Below are 23379 nucleotides of genomic sequence, written 5' to 3'. Positions count from 1 at the left end.
TTTTCTAAAGCAGCACAGGAAACGCTCTTATCAGCAGGGTATCTTGATAATAAAAATACAATATACAGAAATGCAGGCTATGCAGGCTATGCAGGAAGATAGTCTTGCAAACCCTCCCTGGGACTGCCTATAAAATTAACTTATCCTAGATTTGTTAGTAAGATTTCACTTGAAATATCATCATTTTAACCTTCAGACTGTTAACAATTGTGGAAAAAGCTAATTAGAACATTAACAAATCTTACCTGTCGAATTATACTTTTTACGCAACGGATGGGAAGGCCTTGATAATTGGACTTGATTATCCATTTTAAGAGATGATGCCCAAGTACTTCGAAGACCATACAGACATCTGAGATTTAATTAAGGATAATTTCCAAAGAAATTTGTTAATTAGATCAACCACAAATGTTTGTTTGAGTATTGGCTAAAGCACTCATAATCCTGGAAGAAAACAGGTCATCTTGAACCAAGCAAAACATGATATATGCTTTAGTACTACAAATATAAAACTGTTTTCAATCATATATAAACTTGTGCAAGAGCAGTACCTAAATACAGAACAAATTAAAGTAAAACATTTTAATGATGCAATTCTTGTTAGTTATTTCTAAAAGTAAAAACAGCACTAAGGTAAAGAATGAAATAGCTACTTGTAAAAAATAACTCATTTTTCAGAGAATGGTTAAAGTTGGAAGGGACCTCTGGAGATCATCTAGTCCCAACCCCCCATTTTGTTTTCATTTGAAACAGTTCAAAATACTGATTTTTCCTATTATCTCTAGTTTCTAATAAATTTTAAATGAAATAAATAGAAGGTTTTAACAACAGAAGAGTGGAGCAACAAGAGTTTATAAAATGAGACATACTAAACACATCTTTTTGATTAGGCTCAATTGAGAATCACCTGACAACAGAGACTAAAGTAATAAAAGAGGGGACCTCTTACCACTGCTTCAGAAGTTTTAACCGCAGAGCATAATGGCAATCATTGAAGAACTCAGAAATAAAGAAAATGCATAACCCGGAAGAAGCAATATACACAAACACAAAAACACAAAACCAAAAAGTTAATTTGACCCAGCATCTTGCCACCAACAGAGACCAACAGCAGATACCCAGGGAAGAATATTAGAACAGAGCAAGTACTTATGAACTTGCAGTGATTTGTGGTTCAGGACTTGCTAAGTTGGGAGATTCTATATTTAATGCACCTGCATAGATTATTCATCTATGAAGAAAATATTCAACCTAATTGCAAGTTTTAGCATCCACAACATCCTGGAAAGAAAATACACAATTTCACTATACAGCATTAATTCTCAGACATAAGCTGGGAATAATTTTGCAACGGTAAACTGAAAAGAATGTTAAAATCTCAACTACAAGATATGGTAAGCTTGCAAAGAATAATGCAAAACCCATACAAGAAAATGAATTAATGGACAGATACAAAATAATATCCCTACTTCAGGAAAATCTCAACACATGGAAATTAGCCTGATCCTGTAGTTCAGGACTACTGACAGAGAATCACACTATTAGGGTAGGTACCTTACCTAACTTACCAAAGTTATGTTAATTAGAGTCTTGGCAAGGATTTCACAGTCATTGCCTTAACTCACATCAAAATGAGACTTGTCTATGGATCTATCATTTATATTCTTCTCAAGTACCTACCAACATGCATAAAGCTAAATGAAGTTTTAAAATCTGTATCACCTGCAGTTAGACTGAAAGATAAAAGGTCAAAGTACTTTGTGAAGAACTGTATCATTCTGATTGCTGCTACTCGTTCATCTCATCTTATGTTCCTTAATTCCTGTATTAGAAGAGAGAGTGAATAATCATTCCCTATTCATATTAATCAATCTACTCAGAATATTATAAATCCCTATTCCATTCAGAAGAGGAAATAGTCTTGGTTGCCTTACCACACAAGCATCCAATGGACAGAAATCCGTAGTAAGCGTACAACCAAAGAGTATGAGCCGAGCACACCCAATTAGTTCTACAGGGCTTATTAACTTGTGGACACCAAGTTAACCATGAGGCAGCAATGTGCCCTTGTGGCCAAGAAGGCCAATGGTATCCTGGGCTGCATCAGGAAGAGTGTTGCCAACAGGTCGAGGGAGGTGATCCTCCCCCTCTACTCAGCCCTGGTGAGGCCACATCTGGAGTACTGCGTCCAGTTCTGGGCTCCCCGGTACAAGAGGGATGTGGCACTACTGGAGCAAGTCCAGCAAAAGGCTACAAAGATGATGAGGGGACTGGAGCATCTCTCTTATGAGGAAAGGCTGAGAGAGCTGGGCCTGTTTAGCCTAGAGAAGAGAAGGCTGAGAGGGGATCTTATCAACGTGTACAAGTATCTTAAGGGAGGGTGTCAAGAGGGAGCCCCGTGACAGGACAAGAGACAACAGGCACAAACTGAAATACAGGAAGGTCCATCTGAACATGAGAAAAAACTTCTTCACTGTGAGGGTGACAGAGCACTGGCACAGGTTGCCCAGAGAGGTTGTGGAGTCTCCTTCTCTGGAGATATTCAAAACCTGCCTGGACGCGATGCTGTGCAACGTGCTCCAGGTGACCCTGCTTGAGCAGAGGGGTTGGACTTAGATGATCTCCAGAGGTCCCTTCCAACCTCAACCATTCTGTGATTCTGTGAACTTCGCCCATGCAAAGCCATAAGGGCTGCCATGGACATAGAAGGGGGAGGTCCACAAGAAAAAAAAAAAAAAGATGTTTACCTGAAAAAGATTAGAATATTTTGCTTGGGAGAACTCTGACAAACTCAAGGAATGCTCGATACTGGGGAAGCAACTAAGACAGGGAAAACACATACAGGAGACTCAAAGTTTTGATTAGATATACAAAAATGTGAGTGTTGTCTGATTTACTCTCATGTGACTTGAAAAAGATTAACCTTAAGCCAGTGTGTTCACAAAGAATAACTAGGGAAAAGCTGTGCATAAATTATTAGGATGCCAGCCTTGGAAGCCCCAGGATCCTCCTACAGCACCAAGGTCCTGAGAGATGACTATGTTCAAAAAGTGCTCCAGAGAAAAGACACCACCTGAAGCCCACCCAGCAGAGCTGCCTCTTGGGAGGTGCTCTTGAAAGCAGTTAGGTGAATACCCTAAAGGGGAAAACCTATCAGAGCAGCCAAAGTGAGAGATTACACATTTATCAATTGACAGAATTAAGTACTTATAACTGTTTGTTCTTGACTAAAATCCTACATTTAATACACACACACGTGTGCGGATGCACCCCCACCCACATATGCACTAGTGTAGCATTTAGAAACCTGATGAAGTTTAAAGACTTGTTAAACTAAATGTCATACAGATCTGGTACCAAGGCAGAGCACTTCCAGATGTATCTCAGCTGCTTCTGCGCTGGCAGCAGTTAGGCCCTATGGTATTAGGTAATACTATATATTCTTTAAAGATAAACTTATAATGTTATAAAGGAAGTCAAGAATGCTTCCTTCTTTATTTTTCACTTAGCTTTCCAAACACTTGCTTCATTATGTGATTATTTGAATCTCTTAAAAAAATATGCTACTCTCAGTTAAACATTTATTAATGCTCTAATACATACCCAATGCAGAAATAATACAATAGTATACCTTTATCAAAACCACTGAGCTGCCCAAGTTAGGAAATTCTGTTATTTCCTGAAAAAAGTCATAATTGCAGTCATTTTAAAATACACAAGTAGTTTAAAAAAAAAAAAAGTAGCAGTCTAGTATAGTGTAACACACATTGTTAAAATTCATGTATATATAAACATTTATTACAGTTCCTAGGAGAAAGATCATTGTTTTCAGACACACAGTCCAGGCTAATGGCTCTGCACATTCCCAGCCCTGTGCTACATGGTTCTTGACAGATTTCCCTGTTTGGAAGTTCCACGACATTTTGTGGTATTAGCCATTTAAAGGATTCACTCACCTCTCTTCTGTATTGCTTTAACTTTTAAATCTATTTCATTTTAAATCTATTTCTATCCTTTATCTATGAAGCATGTGTCATCTTAATTTACAGATGAAGAACAGATAATTAGTGGCTTGCTCAAAACAAGTCAGAAACAGCACAGCATGGAAAACTCTTAAATTATTGTACTTCTCTCAACATGTTCAACTCAATAACAACATTAACATAGCACTAATATGGCTTTTTTTTAATGGAAACAAATAGCAGTGAATACCTGTCCCCTTCCAAAAGAACCTGCACTAAAGATTTTTTTCAAAGGAGATAGAGAGGAGTTGTTCAAATAATCAGTGCAGCCAACTCAGGATGCACAAATTGTTCATACAAGAAAACTCAAAGCGTAAGATACCTGTTATCACATTTTCACTGGTGGTTTGGACTCTGACAGACTTCCAGCTGTAATTTAAATTTGATCCCAGTCCAGGATCAGCCCATCCTGTCTACTGTACCTTTCTGAAAAATTCACTTCCCAGTAAGGCAGGAATATTTTTGTCAAGAACATAAAAACAACTTTTGAACTGCCAGAGTTTTCAATGTAAAGGTAAAACTGAAATGGAAAAGATCAATATCAGCTGTCCAGTTTTGATCTACTAACACAAAGCTTATTTTTGCCCTTATTTTTGACTAATAAACAGTCTCTTCTCGCTTTGACAACCTAAGTCCCTGGTTTCAAAAAAGTTTGGACATGTTTTCAAAATATTATCATTAACAAAACCTGCTCTTAACACGCAGAAATGGCTTTCAGCTTTAATAGAGATGTATACATACATGTGAAAAATCAATAATGTAAGAATGTTATTGGGAAAATACTGTTATAAAGATAAGAAGAAGCATTTCTATGTATATGTGTCAATTTATTTCCTTATTCCCTATTTCATATTAGTGTTTTAATGACAAACTAGTTTTACAATGAAAATAGTATGTCAGATCTCTGATTTCTAAAAATTTTAATTATTCTTCAATGGTACAGTTGTCAGCTGAAGACAGTACTGTACCATCTTCTTGCACACTGAACATAGCATATGGAAGCCAAAATCTAAAGGGTTTAATACTTTGGTCACATTAATTTTTAGTGAATATATTTAGACAATATTTTTACAATACTTCTCAGTAAGCATCTCAGCATCACAGATTAAAACCTATTTTTTGTATCACAGTAGCACCAAGAAACCCCAATCAGGATTCTTTGCCTCATCGTGCTAAACAGTTTCCTTCATCACAAATAGTTTTTTGGGGGTGACTACTAGCAACTGCATGATTTAGTTTAATTCATATTAATTTGATGTTAAAACCTAGAAAAGAAAACCAGACTATACTTTCTTCACCTAAATTTAAGCAACTGTCACGCTAGCTGACCAGTGAAGAAACCAGGAAACAAGCCAAAACAGGACAAAGAAAAAGCAGTTAAGATCCCATTCTGCAAATCAGAATATTTGTCCCCACACTCTCCAGTTCCCTTATTAGACGCACAAAGGCTTCACAGCCAACATCAAGAGGCGGATGGACATGATGAAACCTGCTTGCACACTTCTCCCCGAAAGCATGCACTCTAGAGCATGCACTCAGATTTACTGACAGCCACCTCCTGATTCCTCCCCTAAAGGAGGAGAGGGAGCTGATGAAGAGCATCTTAACCTAATCTGCTGAAGACTGGAGGTGCAGCACCAAAATCAACTTAAGTCTTAAACTCTCTAGAGCAGGAATCATCTCTATCTTGAGCAATGAGGTCTGTTATTAGGGCTCCAAGGTACAACAATCATACAAATATATACTAAGTGGAAAATTAAACAAAACGGCAGTAACATCGTAAGCTGCTGAAATATCTAATACAATTAGCAAAGATAATTCATTTTAGTTCAACTTATAAATCAAATATATTCATAGGCCCAAAATTTTACCTGAAAATAGTTATTTAGTCATATATTCCTTTGGCTCCATTTTCTTCTTTCTGAGGAGGCATTATAAGTTACATTTTTAAAATCTTCACCAACAGAGAGAGGTTAACACCTGGCCAAAAGAGGATCATATAACCAAGAACAGAATCTCCATGCTCTTAAACTTCTCAGAAGAAAACAAAAAACAATTTCTTCGTGAACTGACACTTTTTTTCCCTTACTAGTCTAGAGCAAGGCATATTTACTGTAAACCTCAACCATTACAAATCTTTTCAGTAAAACTTCTGTTTCTAAATAAACTACCTGCTCTAGTTTTAATATACCACAGCATTAATGTATTTTTTAATTTTTGTGTTTAAAAAAGCTAAGCTACTTTCATTCAGGTGAATGCATAACACGCTGGACTATTCTTTGTATCTGCATGTATTTTGGTGTTTCTACATTACAATTTTAAACTAAGACGAACTAAAAAAAGCTAAAACTAAATGCTTATTGTGTCAGTAGATCATTTTTAATGAAAGTACAGTGTTTTCAAAAGGATACGTATTCCATTCATTCCAGAAATTTTGAAGTCATCGATCAGCTGTACAACCATATCTTTGTTGGGATCATTAGGGTCACTTTCACGAACCTAAACCAAGAGTGTAAAGATTGACATGTTAGGAAATAATTCGCTTTAAAATATCTAATTAGTTAGTTTTGCCTATGAAGTTAAACAATAGTTTGGAGCATCAAAAATCATGGTAACATATAAGAAGTCAGCCATTTAGAAAAAAAAAAGTAAACAAAGCTTAAAAACATTTTTCCACCTCATTTTTTTGAATTTATTATTACTGTTATTGATACTGAGCACTGTATTGCAAGACTTTTACTTACACATTTGAGCAACTTTATTTCATCCAAGGCTGTCTCTGTATAATGCTGGGCACTTTTTACAACTTTCATTGCAACAAACCTTTTCCCCCTTGAAAACAATAAAAACATTTTCAACACACACTCTGAGCTAAAAATGGACATATTTTAAAGGTCTGGAAATTTTAAATAACATAGTTTTTAATCTAAAGTATTCTGATAGAAAACTAGAATATACTAAAAATTACATTAAAAACAGTTTTTTAATATCATTCTAGTAACAATCTGATTTATTGAGTATTTTTTCTGCTTGACGCTAATGTCTTTAAAAGAGGAACTTGGGTACACATTTTCTCAATCAATGTTTCTTTTTTTTATTGAAGATATGAGAGGAATAAAAACATTAGCTTACTCTTACAAGTTCAAGACAACACGTAAATTCAATAAGCAAAACTAATTTGTACCAGAAAATGGACTTACACATATTTCTGACAGGTTTTATAAAATACACCCTTAACCAAGAGCAAAATAATATTGCAGACATCTTTCTGCATAAAAAGACACCAAGAATTTACATAACTATAATGCATGTAAAACAGAAGTCACCGCACACAAAATAAAGCAACATATATTAAGAAAAAAGAAAGTGAAAGGAAATATAGTTTTCTTACTGCATATCCCAGCACAGCCAGACGGTAGAGAAGTGTCCCCATCCCAACTTTCTAATAACGTGGTAGCGGCCATTGAAAAGATCGCCAATTTTCACTGGATGATAGCCTCCTTTCACGAAAAACACAAGTAGAAAAAGAATATTCAGAAAAAAAGCAGTATTTCTAGCTTTTCAAATAATTATTTTAATATAAATTTTCATCCTCAAATTGTCCTGTACTAAAAATAGGAAATCTAAAGAAAATTTTACTCTAATGATAAGAATTTTGCCTTACTTGGCCAGGAGGGAGAAACCCATGTCCTGCACCTATTGTAGCATTTCTTCACTCTTCCCTGTTATGGCTTTTATTTGCAGTAATATTACCATCGGTCCTTTACTTCCCCAGGCTTATCTTCTACTTTGTAGAGAGTACAGGAAACATCTACATTATTCCTTTGATTATCACATTTGAAGTTTCTCTAGTCAATATATTTTTGTATGATTGTACAATCTCAACAGAGACTCTTTTAATTCCCATTTGTTTTCTACTAATAAAGGCAGCAATAAAATACTTCCTGAGAAAATATTAAGAATAATACAGAATTTATTGGTGCTCTTCTACTTTGCTCCTGACACAGCAACAATGCCTTTTTCTCAAGTCTGAGGTTTATTTCAGTGCGGAAGCAGAACGAGCGGGCAGCTACAGGGTTTGCCTAAACTACATTTTAAGCGAAGGCTGCAGGCTAGCTATCCGTTCACACTGCTGACACCCTACTGCCACTACGCAGGATCTCAAAAGCCACAGCAGGCAGAAAGGCCAACATGACTGAGGAGACTGGAGCTCAGGTTTCTCTGCAGTGTGAAGGGGTTGTAAGAAGTAGTGCTGATGCTTATTGCCCCTCCATGAAGCTTTTTATTTCCTTCATATTTTAAGAGGCTTTCTTCCTCCCACTCAAAAACACAGGGAAGACAGTGATCAGACAAGACTTATTATTTAGAACCCTAAGCTACTAATAACAACATTCACAATTTAGCCTAAATTACAAACAAATAATACAGCTGCTCTATGGAGCACTACAAGATACCACCCATGCGGAGCAGCTGCTGAAGAATCATCTCTTCTGTTCTTTCTGGTCCTTCATAATGTCACCTCCAACTGTATTTTAGGTAGAACCCTTAGTTATTGATTACTATCACTATTGGTTACTCTTAATCTTACTACTTGCTCTAAGTTGTTATATTTGCTTTGGAATCCCTAGAAAAACTGGTTAGAAGTGATGCCCAATTAAGTCGCCAATGTGAATTTATTACTTTATTCCTTGGATCTAAAAAGGGAGTTCTCTCTTGGCTCTTTCATATCTTTGGAGCCGTGACACCAAATGTGGATATATTCATATCCTTTCTTTGCTAATAACACCTTTTACCTTAACAGAGATTCAGGGGTTTAGTGAGCTTGTCTCGAAGGCTTCCAGGCAGATTAAGAAATTGCATGGGTGATAGAACTATAAAGATTATATATTCAGCAGACAGAACTATAAAGTTTTTTATATATATATATTGCTTTAAATGTTAGTATGTCCAAATTGAAACTAAAACACACGGTTTGAATATTTGTATGTTAAGGTGTAACTTTAAGCTTCTTTGACTTCAACTTTATACTTTTAACCTGTGGAATTATATATTCACTATCACACACAATACTTGATTTTGAAAATGCTTAGGTACACAGATACAAAACTCTTCCGTTAAAAAAGATCAAAGGAGAAAGAAGGCTTCATGAGCTATGGTGAACTGCAGGACTGAAACATAAGGACCCAGCCTTAAAGACTGCGAGCCACAAGACTGCCCCGCGGGTGAAGAGTTACAGTCTAGCACTAGGAAAGAAGCGTTCATAAATGGCTAGCAGGACACCTGGAAGTGTGTCACCGAGCAACCTAAAACACTACCTCAATTTCCATTGTTGAATTGTGTCCACTTTAGTACGCACATGCAACATTCCCAAAAAGGAATTCCTTACTTGTCAAAAAAAAGAACAAAATCAAAACAAAGCAAAAAAAAAAACAAAAATAGTTCTTGTTTGGAACAATGGTCCGAATCTACACTGCAGGAAATTTATAGCGGGAGGGAAGAATTTATTTAGAGAAAATGTTGACTACTATGCTGTCCTCTTCATTTGCAAAAAGAAACAGGACTCTTAATTACTAGGCACTGCAGAATATGAAGCTAGCATCAGGCACATATGCAGCCAGACTCTATAGCAGTTACATTATTACAGAAATTTGCCAGATAAAGTCATGCATACAAATCCATGTCAAGACCAGATACTGATAGAACATAATTTTACCAACAAAACTCAAATCAAATTGCCTATTTACTTAACTGTTCTTGCTGTAACAGCTGAAGATGAAAACATTAAAAAATCTGGATAAAAATAATCTTGTTGTAAGACAGCTATTGACTGGTTTAAAACTAAAATTCTTTTTATTCTTTGGCAAATTCCTTCCATGAAACTCTATCCAGGATGATAAAGTGAAAATCAAATGACAGATATGAGTGGAAGGTTAAGGTAGGAAATGCAGCAATTCTAACTTTCGATTACTGAACAGGTTTGCATTTGTGAAAAGAACCAAGTCACCTGACTTGCCAGCAAGGATTTTGTAAAGCGCTTCCATACAATCCAGTGTCACTTCTTTTTATGTTTGTCCTGCAAATACCATTGCATGAAAACAGTGAGAAATATTAAATACTATTCTGTGCAATCATTATTCCTTTTGCAAATAGATATAGAGTCAGAAAACCTGAAAAATATTTAAAACCTAGTTTTAACACCTCTCTGAAACAGATTTTAAAATTCAACAAGATAAGATAAAAATTTCTGAAATGTTTTACAATCTTCCTAAATATCTAGTCATATTAAATCATTCATGTACATAGTTATATAGCTTCAAAAGTACATGAAAACACACACAGCTTACAGAGCCTTTTGTACTGGTAGAAGGGTACCAGTAGGCCTTCAGGTATATAAAACTAAGGCCAAAAGTCTTTTTTCATACTAAAAAAGGTATTTTCCTTTTTGGAGAACATATCACCCAGCTATAAAGAATTTAAAGAGAGGTAAATATTTGTTTTTAGGAATACTTCAGGGAATAAAGTGTGTTGTAAGTCTGTCTCTCTGCAGATAATCTTTGGGATATTTGTGCCTCTAAGGGTCAAAAATAATCCAAAACACAAGACAGTTTCTTCCCATCACAGATTGGAGAGAGAACACCCTAAAGCAGAAATCCATCAAAGATATCATGTCAGTAAATCCAGGGATTTTAAGTTATTTTAGTAAGAAGCTCTGTATTGCAAGAATAATGGTAATACAGATGTAAGAAGCCCTCTTATTTTGGTCACAACAGCACCCTAACACTATTAGAACAGTAGACTAGCCTGTATATATTCTGTAAGTAGATATAATTCAGAACATATTTCCTACCGTCCTAAGCCACAACAGAAACAACTGGGGATAGTCAACTACTGTCCCTGTACACGCTATTCCTTGACTGTTCAAGTCAGTAAGGTATTCATTAACAAGTTGCGGACAACCAGTAACAGCACGCTTAGTAAAAACGTATTTTAGAAACTGCTGCCACCTTTGCTATGATGAATGTAATTATTTAAGTTCTTCTTGATGCAGAAGCTATTTTCAAATTGCAATAACAAGAAAGCATCTATATAAAATTAAGAAGTTTGAGAAAAAGGATGTACTTTTGGAAAAACAACATTAGTATTTGAAAATATACAATGTATAAGTGGTACTGCTGATAATGTAACAAAAATCTGTTGTGCTATTCAGTTCAGCAAAAAGAAAAAAAGTGTCTCATACAACTAGCTACATGCACTCAAGAAAGAGGGTCAGAAAAAGGAGATCATTATTCCTAAATGTCTCCTGAATGTATTGGTAATTGTAGCTGACTAGTTCTATGTTTGTATAGGGAATTATTCCCTTTGTGAACTGGATGAATCGGAGACATCTCCAGGGGGCAAAGAAGAAGATCAGAGAAGCAAAGAATTCCAATTATATCCACGACATGACACACACTTGAAAAAATCTCCAAGTGTTTCAAGGCATTTCAGAAAGCAGAAAAAATAGCTTCATTGTCTAAACAACACCTGTAAAGATCAGGTAGTTGGCGTTTTGATATTTTCATTTCTTAAACATTTAAAAAGCATTTAATACAAATTCAGTGATATCAGTAGAAGTCAATCCACAGATTTAAATGGACTTTGGGAGAAAGTCCCTGGGGAACAAAGGAGAGTCTAAACACCTTACACAAAAGGGTGTTAGATGTCTCTCTCACTTCAGGTGCTAATTCAAACTAATCCAATTCTCTGATTACAAATACTCTTATGACTGGGAACTATTTATTAACCAGCATGTAATGTAGTGAAGGTGTGAGTCCAGCTCACAGTAACACATCCATAAAGATTAAAAATAAAATTAGCAACAAAAATACCGAGTCAATGCAAAGTATAGTTAACAGGTAAAATATTAAATTCAGATAAAAAGTGAATTATATGCTCCCTTGTCAAAATGGCCCTCCTATGAAATTTCAAACCAGGCTTGAGAACGGATGAAGAATGCTCTGACCCTACTCAAAAATCCCAGGAGAGTCCCATTTTGGAGATAAAATTAGGAAGAAAAGAGTGACCCCATTAACATATGATAATTTCCAAACATTATCTTCTACTCCTTAAATACAGATAGGATTGCCCAAAACAGAAAAACACATATTCAAATTAATAAAACAGGTCTCAAAAAATTAGAAATTAATATAGCTAAAATATAGCTCTATATATAGCTCTCTCTCTATATAGCTATAAAATATAGCTATATATATAGCTAAATATTCCAAGCACACCATGAACCATCTTTAATATTCTTTCGTACATTCAGAGCTTCATAATTACAGGAATTCAAAAGAACCTTTAAGTGTACAGAAATTCCCTTTAATTTTTCACAAAACTTGCAAGTATTCTTAGCCTAACTTGGAATTCATTTTAAAAGCATACAGATATCGCTACTGACCTATTATAAATAGTCCCACAGACTCCAGTAACAGGTGACCTATAAGCAAACTGTAGAGTTAGATTTTTTGTGTGTCTGCCATCTAGCTTCTCCAGATGGTGACATTTTGCAAAAGATACTGGGACACAGACAATAATGGATTGTTTGAAATTAAATTCAGCCCTTATTTCAGGGAAGAATTAACTGAGGGCCTAGGAATGCTTAATCTCAACGAAATACAGTAAACAGATGTTCGAACAACAAATCCTTACTTACTCATTGATGGAAGATGCTACAGATACCAAAAGAGTTATCTTAAAAGAACAAATGCATTCTAAGAGAAATAATTTTAAAAAATACAAACAAGTTTTGGCTATATATATTTCTTTTCCCTGCTGTACACTTCAAAATTTGGCTTGAGTTTACCAGTTTGTTTTCACTATTGGTATATGTAAGCCATTTAAACATTTGAAATTGTGCAGATTAATAAAACTTTTTACACCAAAATGAAATAATCACTTCCAATCGTTAGATCTGAAAAGACAAAAAAAAAAAAAAAAAGACTTTTTCCATCCTGGGAGAAGAGAGTCTTAAAACAGCACATCACCAGGCATATATAAAATTTCTGGTTCAGACAACATTATCAGATTTGGCCCAGCAAGTATTTCTTGATTTGAGGGATATGGAACAGCAGATATAGTCAAGCTGTATATTCCTATCCCTGAGATCTACTAAGATAGATAACCCAAAGCCGACAGACCTGTCATCTATGATTTTCCATGTAAGTACAGTGTATGTATTGCCCTAGCGGAAGCAGTTTAGGAGCAACATTAAAACAAACTTAAGTATTGACGCAGCTGTACTACAGTCACATGCTGTGTAACTATATAAAAAAAGCACCTAATCTAACATAAACTACAAAAATGAGATAAGCCAAAAACTAAAATAAAGGTGTAGGGAGCCAACAACACTGAGGATTACGAAAGACAGCACATATTAAAAAGCATGTAACATCTCAGGCTGGTGCGGGTAAGAAAAGGAGAGCAAAATAAGAAACAGACCCTAATACAAATTTAGCTGATGTTGTCAAAGGCATCAAGGCATTTAACAACCTTTCAGAGTGTGGTTTTCTGGTTGGTTGGTTTGGGTATTTTTGTTTCTTTTACAACAAACATCAATCAAGAAAAGTTCCCCCTCTGTTCTTGTATCTAAGACATAAGGAAGAAAACAGGTGTTCAAGATTTGTAATTTATTTATTATAAAATGCATAAATAAGCTACGGCTGAGTAAAAAGCAGAGCTGAAGACAGATTTGCATTTGGGCCTGAACCTGGCAGTCATTCATAATTCCTGTACAAATCAGTTCCATAACTGAAGAGCAATTCTTTAAACAGCTCCCAAGAACCAGAGTTAAGATTTACAAGACGACGTTTTCCCACCGACATGCAACAACCGCCGCACCGGTTAATGGCACACACCTTTACAGTAATCCGCAGGATCCTCTTGCTCCTCATCATCAGATCCCAAAATCTCCTCCTCAGGCTCGGGGGGGCTGGGCTCGGGCAGAGGCGGAGGGGGTGGCGGCGGCGGCGGCGGAGGTGCAGAGGGAGCTTTCTGTTGAGGCTCTGGCCTGAAAGCAAGCAGAAAGCACGCTTACTGCCGCGCTCAGTCACGGGGGCCATCTGGCCGTCCAGAGGGCACGAAAAAATGCCTTGGGAAATGGAAGTGAAGCAGGTCGCACAGTTGCATGAGGTATACAGCATTGGGTATCAGCGGGTATGGACCAGTTTTTTTGAGTTCCTGATGAGCAAGTGAGGTGTTGGACCTATGTTCTTCAGCACAGTTGAGAAGAAATATTTTTCAGAGAATATCAAGATAATCAAGTTACTCAAAAGCTCTTGTCTGCTGGCTGAAGGAAGAAAGATTTCATTAATATACAGCAAGGAACAATCTTCTAGTGACACTGACATAGCTCACATGACTCAACACACTTTTCTTAGCGGTAACTTCTGCCAGGACTACAGAAAGCCGTAACGGTATAGAAGATACAGAAAACAACTACTAGTAAGAGAGAAAAGTTAATCTTCCTACTTAACCTATGCTCTACCCCTGAAACACACACAGCATGTTTAATATGCAATAATTGGAAAAAGGGACCAACCAAGAGGTGCTTTTATAACTGTTCTGCTTCTAGAGTTTAGAAAAAACAAGTAAATGAAATATGCTGTTACTCAAGGCAAATGAAACATGTTGCTACTTATATCCTAGTCTGAGAAAAATTGTACTTGGTATTTTTGAACATCTACAAACTACTCACATTTTGAAATTCTGAATATCTTCAATACATATATAAAAGAAGGAAATACAGGGTTGAAGCACAATGTTTGTTAAATAATTAAGAAAGCCTTCTCCAAGCAGGTTGATGCTATTTATTTTGTGTACTCACACTTTATACAAAGAAAAAATGTACTTGCAAAGTAACCTAAAGCTTTTGGGCCATGAAAAGCTGCTATAAATTTGGTTTTATATCTACTTCAAGTCCAAGCTGTCTGAAAAACACCATTCACATTAGTGGCATTTTATCATTCAAATAATAATAATCAGGGCTGAAAAAAAAGTTTCATAATTTGTTAATTTCTCAGCTCCTAAAATCTGGATTCAAATACTACCGGGATCATGAGCAAAGCTGTATTTATATTTACCCCACTCCTATGTTCATTCTTTTCATAACTCGCCACCACCACTTTTTTTTTTTGCAGTTGCTGGAGACGGACAGAGCGGCTGGAGTAGAAGGGTGCACAGTTGGTCAGAAATAAGCTCCACTGGCAACATGCGCCGCCTGCACAGCAGCTGCTCTTACGCCTTGGCTCTAAAGGACTTTACTGGAAGTTGCATGCCTACCAAATTCATCTGCCTGATAACTCTTTCAGAAAAAATAATTCTTCTATTATTTCAGTACACAGTCTGATTTAAAAAGGAATAGTTGGAATTAATATAGTAATGAAATAAAACAGTTTAAGTTATAAAGAGCAATCTACTCAAAATAAATACATTTATGTTTAACTGCATAAAGCTTAGGGCAGAAGTGAGAGAAGGGATCCATTCACAGGATAAACAATAAATGTGTTTATAAGTGCTTCTGCTTCCATAACTTATGATTTTTTTTTGCCTTTATCATTCCTCTTCTGTTCCCAGCAGATGTCTCTATATTATACATTGTGAGGAAAGTAAATTGATTTAGTCAATGGAAGGTACAGTGCATTCTCTGACCAGCCATGTTAATCTTACTACTTGTTAGATTAACAGACCTCCAAAAGCCTGGCTTTACTGTGTCAGCAAATAGATGGCCCCCACGCCCAGGCTGATGGTGGCAGAAAGCTTTAGTCCACTTAAATATACACACACACACCCCAAAGCTCCACATCACAAGGCTTGAAACCTCAGCTCCTGGGCACAAGGCCATTTTAGATGCCCTGATCCAGGCCTAGACACTGCTCAACATTAATCCTGATGAGCCAAGAACAATAAAGCCCAGGAAAATGGGCTGCACTTCATCAGTCCATCTGAGAGTGGTGAACCAGGCAACACAGGTGACCAGGTGACACTTGTGGATGTGGAATTGCTGTTTGGGGTGGTACCACCCTTCTACCTCTTTTTGACCATAAAATTCCATGTTAATGTTTTGGCCACATAAGATGGTACAAACACAGCAAAACCCTAACTGAAGGGCAGATAAGGGCAACATGGTGTAGAGGTCATAATTTTAAAAATTCATTAAGGTTGCATTTGACTTTGTCTTTTAAGCAAACAACTATTTGCTCTATTTCTTCACCTGATAATACCTTAAAGAGAAGGGGAAGCATTGCTGGAATCGAGATTCACCCATTTTGTCACTCATTTTGAAATGAACGTGAAGGAGGACCAAGAATCTCCCTCTAAGACACAAGAGGAAGCGCACTCTTCAATACTTAGATTCACATATTGGCTTTTTCTATTTCTAAGGAAATAGATTGACAAAATTGAGCTTCATCTGGGTCTTTCTCAAGCTACTGTATTTGGTTTTGAAAAAGGTTATTTTCTTTCCATCTACAATCCTTGCTGTGTTTGGTATGCTGGAATTCAGGAGTATTTTCTTATGCTCCTTTGTGTGTATCAAGAAAGAAGGAAAGAAGGAAGGATTTTATTTATTTCTTTCAGGGGTTATTTACGATTTTATCTGCAAATAACCCAACCCTGATTTAAACTTAGAAGAATCTTGGGTTTGTCCTTTTAGCTTTGATTGCATCTTTTGAAACAATTAAATGTTACTGTGTGAAGAAGGGTGAAGGGAAGAAATGTTGCTCAGTTCCACCAGCCCAACTGCTAATTCCGTATTGCTGTTATTTTGCTGTTTGTTTGTTTTAGTTTACGACTCTCAGGAAGAGACAGTGTTGTTTGTTTTTGTTCAGCATTACATTTCTGACGCATACGCAAAGATCAAGTCTTCAGCACTTGATCTAACTGCTTAAATTCTGCCTCCACGTTCAAAAGCTCGTCGCAGCGTTTCACTGATGTTTGCTCTTCCGCCACTACGCAATTTCACAGTATTAGGTCAGGACATCAGTCCATGAGAACTCCAGTTTTGCCATTTCTTAGTAGCCCTTTTATTGAACTGGAAATATAAAATGCTATGAATGTTTCAACAGTATCTTTCTTTGTGATGTATGGCATAAGCATATGTTTTATTTGGTTATGTTTAGATTTCATCTTTTCAGTAGAGTTTGTTAAAATGTGAATTAATTTTTCTTTAAAGTGGACTTTGAAACATCTTGGGCATTAAAAGTCCAAACATTAAGAAAGCTGTAATAAATGTGTGTTAATCTCCATTTCCTTTTTCAGAAACATAATTATCACAAACTATCATAACATAACACAGTTTTCAACAGCCAGAACATTTCAAGTTACTTTTATACTTCCTAAAACATTGCATGTACTAATATGCATTAGGTAACGCATGCAGAGGCACATACCATATACATTTTACTTTTTCTGATGTAATCATTTGGTACTCTGTGGTCTACCACCACTAGGTTATTCATCACCATCCAAGCATAAATACTTAATTAAATGAAGATGACAACACATTATTTCTAGATCCACAATATTCTGTCAGCAGGTATGCAGAGAACTGACCATCTCCCCAAGCTACAATGACTTTATAATCTTATTAAATAAGCATTACAAACAATTAACACACACCAGGCAGGATATTTTATCTTTTAATTACTCCTTTTTAAACAAACAAAAATACACTTACAGCAGAGTCCAGTCAAAACAATGAAATCCTATTTTTAACCTGCTTTTAGTAGGAATGCTTCTTAAGACACAAAAGACAGACTGAAGCATTTCTCCTGTATAGTGAACTTAAAGCAAAATATAGTGAAATGCTGAAGAGAGTCTTAGAGAAAATCAGTTACCCGCTTTAAGGAATGAAAAACTACTGAAGAGTTCATTTTACTTTTCTCCCTGCACGAAATGTTGCTCCATGTTCCAACTGGGGAACAGCCAACAGCAAAAGTGATGTCCGTAACATTAAAACCTGAAAACATTGAGAAGATTAAAACAAGAGAAAACTGGGAAAAGGTGTTGATGGGTTTTTTTCAAGGGGGGGATTGTTTTGTGGGTTTTGTTTGTTTTGTGTTTTATTTTTTTATCTATTCTGGAAATATTTTGGCTGGAAAATATAAAATTGGAAATATAAAATTTTAAAATCTAGAAATAAAATTTTTATAGTTGTTCTGAAAAAGGTTGGACAAGGGCAGCAAAGGTGATTAAAAACATGAAACGCCTTCCATATAGGAAGCATCTGAATATACCAGGACTCTTTGGCCAGGAAAACGGACAAACAGAGAGCTATAAAATCTTGAGAGGCACAAAAAGTAAACAGGAAATGACCATTCACTGCTTCTCCCAAACAAACTGAGCCAAGTTCAGAACTAAAAGAAAAAAAATTATTCATGCAAAATGAAGTCAGCTAATGCCATTCTTTGCCCTAGATGTTATGGGTGAGAGAAGCTTCCAAGGGTTCAAACAGGGTTCAGAAAAACTCATGGAAGAAAAATCTATTGAGGGCTAATAGAAAAAACCCTTTGGCTCGGGCAGCCCATGAGCTAGAGATCGCTGGAGGTCGGGCGAGGATTCAGCGCACATGGGCCCAACCTCGTGATCTTCCCAAGGCGGCTGCTCTTGGCCAGGGAGAAGGCAGACGTACCTCGGGTCTGACCTGGGGCACTCATTTCATCTTCAGACATCCCTTCCTTTTTCCTCAACAAATGAATCACTTCCACGACTAAAAAACAAAACAGACTTCAAACCTCTTTATCCAAACCCCTCATCAGACAAAAAACTTTTTTTTTTTAATTATCAACAGGCATAATACAGGAGGTGTCCTTCCCTATGAACACTGTAGGCATGACAAACTACTGATGACGAACTACTATTAATTTGACAATACTGGCTATAAATACCATGCTTTATTAAGTTTGTCTATATTTTTTTAAAGACTACATTCAAGTAAACAGAACTTTGCCTTGAGCATAGCTAAAGCCTGCCACTGAGTTTCAGAAGGGCACTGCCTCAGAAGGAAGACACACTGACTCAAATGAAAACAGTATTGGGGAGAGGCAGAAATCTATGGGGCTAGCCTAAGAATCACCCTAATCTAAGGGGGAAAAAATTCTCCTGATGATTTTCAGAGGACTCTATTGAGAGAAGATTTTTTTACATAGCAAATGCATTTAAAAGGAAGTTCAATGATTCCTTCATATACTTAATAAAATAAAATTTGGAATCAACTGCATTCTAACGACGTTACAAATCTCCTGACATGTCCACAGAGGCTCTTTCAGGAATTTCAAACTGAAAGGAAGAAAAGGAGACAGGGGGAGGGTAAACATCAGAAATGTGCCACGAGCCTCCTAGCACTCAGATGGGTGCTTTAAGACATCTCTGAGTGGGTGCGAGTCCATCTGGCAGGAGTTCCAGCAACGCTTCACTGCAGCTCCGGAGGGCAAAATCTCTCATGTTCCAGGGCAAGACACTCAGGTGGTGTTGAACTTCAAGTCTGAAATTTCTAAACACAAATTTCTTCCAGCTATTATTAATTGCTTAAGGACTCAGTTATTTAAATCTCTTTCTCATATGTCCAAATGGTGTCTGCTTAACTAGTTGAACTCTTGCCTGTTCTTTTTCCCAAATGCAGATTTAGCTTAATTAGACAAGTGCCTTCTAACAGTGAGCTCTTTAAATTTCAGACAGCCTTAAATGAAGGCTTTGTAAATAATTTTATGCATATAACAAGCAACAAAAACATGAGAAAGAAATCAGAACAACCCTGAAACTCTGGCTTAAAGAACAAAATCATGTTGCACGTTTCATATAAGATCTTGAAATTCTTATTATAATTATTTGTAATTTAACAATTTAATGCTATTTTTATTTGTAGTTTAATATTGTAATTATCTGCAATTATGACAGAGGTCATCTTACTGTTTTTCAAGTCAAAGGTCATAAATCCAGAAAAAAAAAAGAAAAAAAAAAGGACATCCTATTCTCTTTCCATTCTTGACCATGGATTCTCTGCCCTGCCTTGGTGCTATATCCAGCAATTACACAGCCACAACGGCAAACTAATCTCTGAGCTGAAGTGCCTCACTCTGCAGCCACATGATCCACAGAAGGAAGACAAGGCAAGCAGGAAGAGCACATCGCCAAGAGCAGAACTGACAGGAACCAGTGGCAGCCCACTATTATATCAAATTACATGTAATATGAAGCAGTACGTTTTGCCAGGTTTGTAGTCATTACAGGAGGTTGCTCTTTCAGGCTTTCTTTGGGCTTGAATTACACCAAGTACCCAGAAACAATTGGTTTCAAGTTCTAAAAGCCAGTCCCAACTGAAATTTTGTTCTCCAACAGCTGCAATTCTGTTAAAAAGTTTGTAAGAGAGCAAGCCATAAGCCAAATCTATCCAGGAAGCCTCAATCTTGAACTTGCCAAGGTATCACGTTTTCTTCTCAAATATTGGTTTCTTGCATAGTTCTACTTTCCAGACCAGTTCTCCATTACAGACTCGCGGAGAAGGAGAAAAGTCAACAGTTAAAAGGGGAAAAAAACCAGACCCACCTGGTGACACAAAAAGAAAAGACCTAGATATATGCTCAGGAGCTTTCAGTTTACTCATATATCTGCTCTCTAGTGAAGTGTTGTAAAGGTTGAGAAAGTTATAAAACAAATTTGACCCAAATTGCGAAAAGCCAGAGGAGTAACACAGCTGTCATAACTCACAGAATATGTACTAAAGAACGGAGAATACAGAGTTTCTTATATACGCAGCCTAACAGATGCCTGAAATGAAACCTTCATCTGAAGTAAATTAGATAAGGAATATTCCTCCAATACAATGATAAAAACCTAGTTAAAAAGCAAACCAATCTCATAACCTGCATATGTAGCTTCACTTTCTCCAAATTCTCTTGTGACAAGAGTCCTTTCTGATGCCACACAGTTCCTTCTACCACCTCACTACATATGTACTTCTATTTCTGACCAGGAGGAGTAATTAGAAGACCTTATGGAAAAACTGGTATTTGTTTCGGCTTTTTTCCCTACTACTATGGTTAAGTTCTGTGATAAATTGCTTTTAACAGAACAACCTACATGTTTAAATAGAAATAATTTGTGCCTTATTAATAAGATATAATTAGAAAACATAATACTTGTTGTTTCAGTATCTTATAGCCACAACTGACGACAAATCTGCAAGTTTTGAGCAGGGTGGGGTGAGTGGGTGGGTAGAAGAACCTTCTCTCGGAAAGAACTACTTACCCCCGCAAAAATTAGATTTCACTTAACCTGGCATCAAAAACCCTTAAGTCAACAAGCCTTTGAAGTCAAAGCTGGAGGTGAAATTCAATAATTAAATTATGAAACACAGGATTTATTCCTAGCTTATCATTACATGCCAACAACTTCCTTAGAGTTATATAAACGTACATAAACTGCAAAGAAGTATGTATTCATTTTACATCGTGTTATAAACCATATGAAGACAACTGTCATAATCTTAAGGGAAGTGAGCAGGAAATTAATCAATAAATACAGCATTTAGCACTCCTTTTCACCTGTGTAACCAAGCCCAGTAGAAAAGACTTAATAAGAACAGTGAGATTGTAATCCCTCAACTAATACCAAACACAGTCAGCAGCGAGTACTTTTTGCTTTTCTGTCCAGTAAGACACCCCAGGAGGATGTAACCCTGACTTCAGGTGATCATCTCAGTGCAAAAAAGCAATTGTCCTCTACATGATGAGCTAATGTTTGGAAGATACACCATTGTGTCTGGGAACCTAATTCTACAGGGCAGTCAGGAAAGGGTAAGCAGGCAAGCATTTTGGATGGGACAATGATCTACTTCAAGTTTCTCTCTTTGTATTGCTTGTTAATGTTAATTTAAGCACCCACTTTCATAACAGAAATGTATAAAAGAAGCAAAAAGATTGCAAAGTTCAGCAGCACTCAAAAGTGAGATAATGGTAAAATTACCATCATACATGTATTTCAAGAAAACTCATTTCCATCTATGTAAGAGATGGATATCCCTAGTGAGAAGCTGGCTTTAAATATGGCCTCAAAAACCACAGGCGTATAGGGCTGCACCTATACTTGGAGGTGAACAAAATTTTAACAGCCATTCTTCTGTATCTAATATTATAATCAAGAGAATAATTCTGAAAACTGGATACTGATCGTGGATAAGCTAGGACCTAGAAATAAACTGCCAGTACACATAAACATGGTATATTCTTGCTAGTCTGCACAGATTTGCATCCTGTCTTTGCTGCACTTTCTCTGCATGCAAGGGGAAGGAGTTTGTAGAGCAGCTATTCCATAGTGGTGAAATGAAAAAGCAGCTGGCAACCTCTTCTGCATATAAGAACATGGCAACTCTTTAGCTCTGAATTACAGTTCAGAATGGAGACACCAGCCAACATCATTCTGGCAATTCAATAAAGACTGGTTTATAGCTCTTCATCTCCAGTATGCAAATTTTCATACTGTAATAAGACTGACTCAGCGACGCCTTTTTCATTTTCTTCTCAGGTAATATAACATGCAATTTAAGGTCCCTTTACTTCGTCTTTCTGTCTTCTTGTCTTCATCAAGGTGGTAATACTTATTATTGTTCAGACACATGGAAACATTCTTTATCTAGATAATTGTTTGAGAAGGTGATCCGGAAGAAAACAATACCTTCAGTTTCTGACAAAAAAAGATCTTTTTAAGTGCCTGGATCTCAGAATAATTTTTCCAGCTTGCTTTCACACCAGCTAAAGCCAGAATTCACTGGAATGCCTCCATTTCTTTAATGCAAAAACTGATCTCTTGCCCAACCACCATCTGCCTCTCTTAAAGAACATGGCATTTTCTACTTATGGCAAATTTCACATCATATGTTTCCAAAAGCAGCTGCAGTCAGTGTACTCTCCTGCCACACATCCTATCAGCACAGAGGTCATTATTCCTCAGTCTGCAGGACTTCTCACTATGGCGAATGACCTATTCAGCACTCCCAGGAAAAAAAACGCCTCTCGGCTCCTTATTCCCATCAATCATTTGTCTTGTGGGTGGCAGAGCTCATCTTGGAGCTCTCCATTTTGCTTGAGGCTTGCAATTTAAGGTCCTTTCATTTGGTTGTATCTTCACCGAGCAGTGGCTTGTCTCAGGAGAATTCAGAAAGTCACTTCAGTACTCTAGAGCTCTGTTCAGCTAGCATGACATCAAGTGGCTTGGATAAGGCAGTTTTGGTTATCTAAAACTCCCATAACTTCTGATAAGGTTTTCAGAATCTCTTCTGTGTCAGCAGGTCTGAGAATAAGGGTTATCAAACCATCTGAGTCAT

At 36.7% G+C, this 23379-nt stretch overlaps 1 protein-coding gene across 3 annotated transcripts in view; it reads right to left on the bottom strand.

The window, feature by feature from the left end:
- Positions 1-23379, bottom strand: part of SRPK2 (SRSF protein kinase 2) — a 101746-nt gene that overhangs the window by 37512 nt on the left and 40855 nt on the right. For all 3 annotated transcript variants that reach the window (XM_026059026.1, XM_026059028.1, XM_026059027.1), the window contains exons 2-6: positions 13919-14070; positions 7414-7522; positions 6767-6854; positions 6434-6521; positions 246-352 (exon numbers count right to left, since the gene is read on the bottom strand). In XM_026059026.1, coding sequence (XP_025914811.1) covers positions 246-352; positions 6434-6521; positions 6767-6854; positions 7414-7522; positions 13919-14070 — 544 coding nt within the window. The remainder of the gene's footprint in view (positions 1-245; positions 353-6433; positions 6522-6766; positions 6855-7413; positions 7523-13918; positions 14071-23379) is intronic.

The sequence above is a fragment of the Apteryx rowi genome, unplaced genomic scaffold (assembly GCF_003343035.1).
Source record: "Apteryx rowi isolate R43461 unplaced genomic scaffold, aptRow1 scaffold_151, whole genome shotgun sequence".
NCBI lineage: Eukaryota > Metazoa > Chordata > Aves > Apterygiformes > Apterygidae > Apteryx > Apteryx rowi.
Note: the sequence above shows the minus strand (reverse complement) of the source record. Positions and strands in the feature narration are given on the sequence as shown.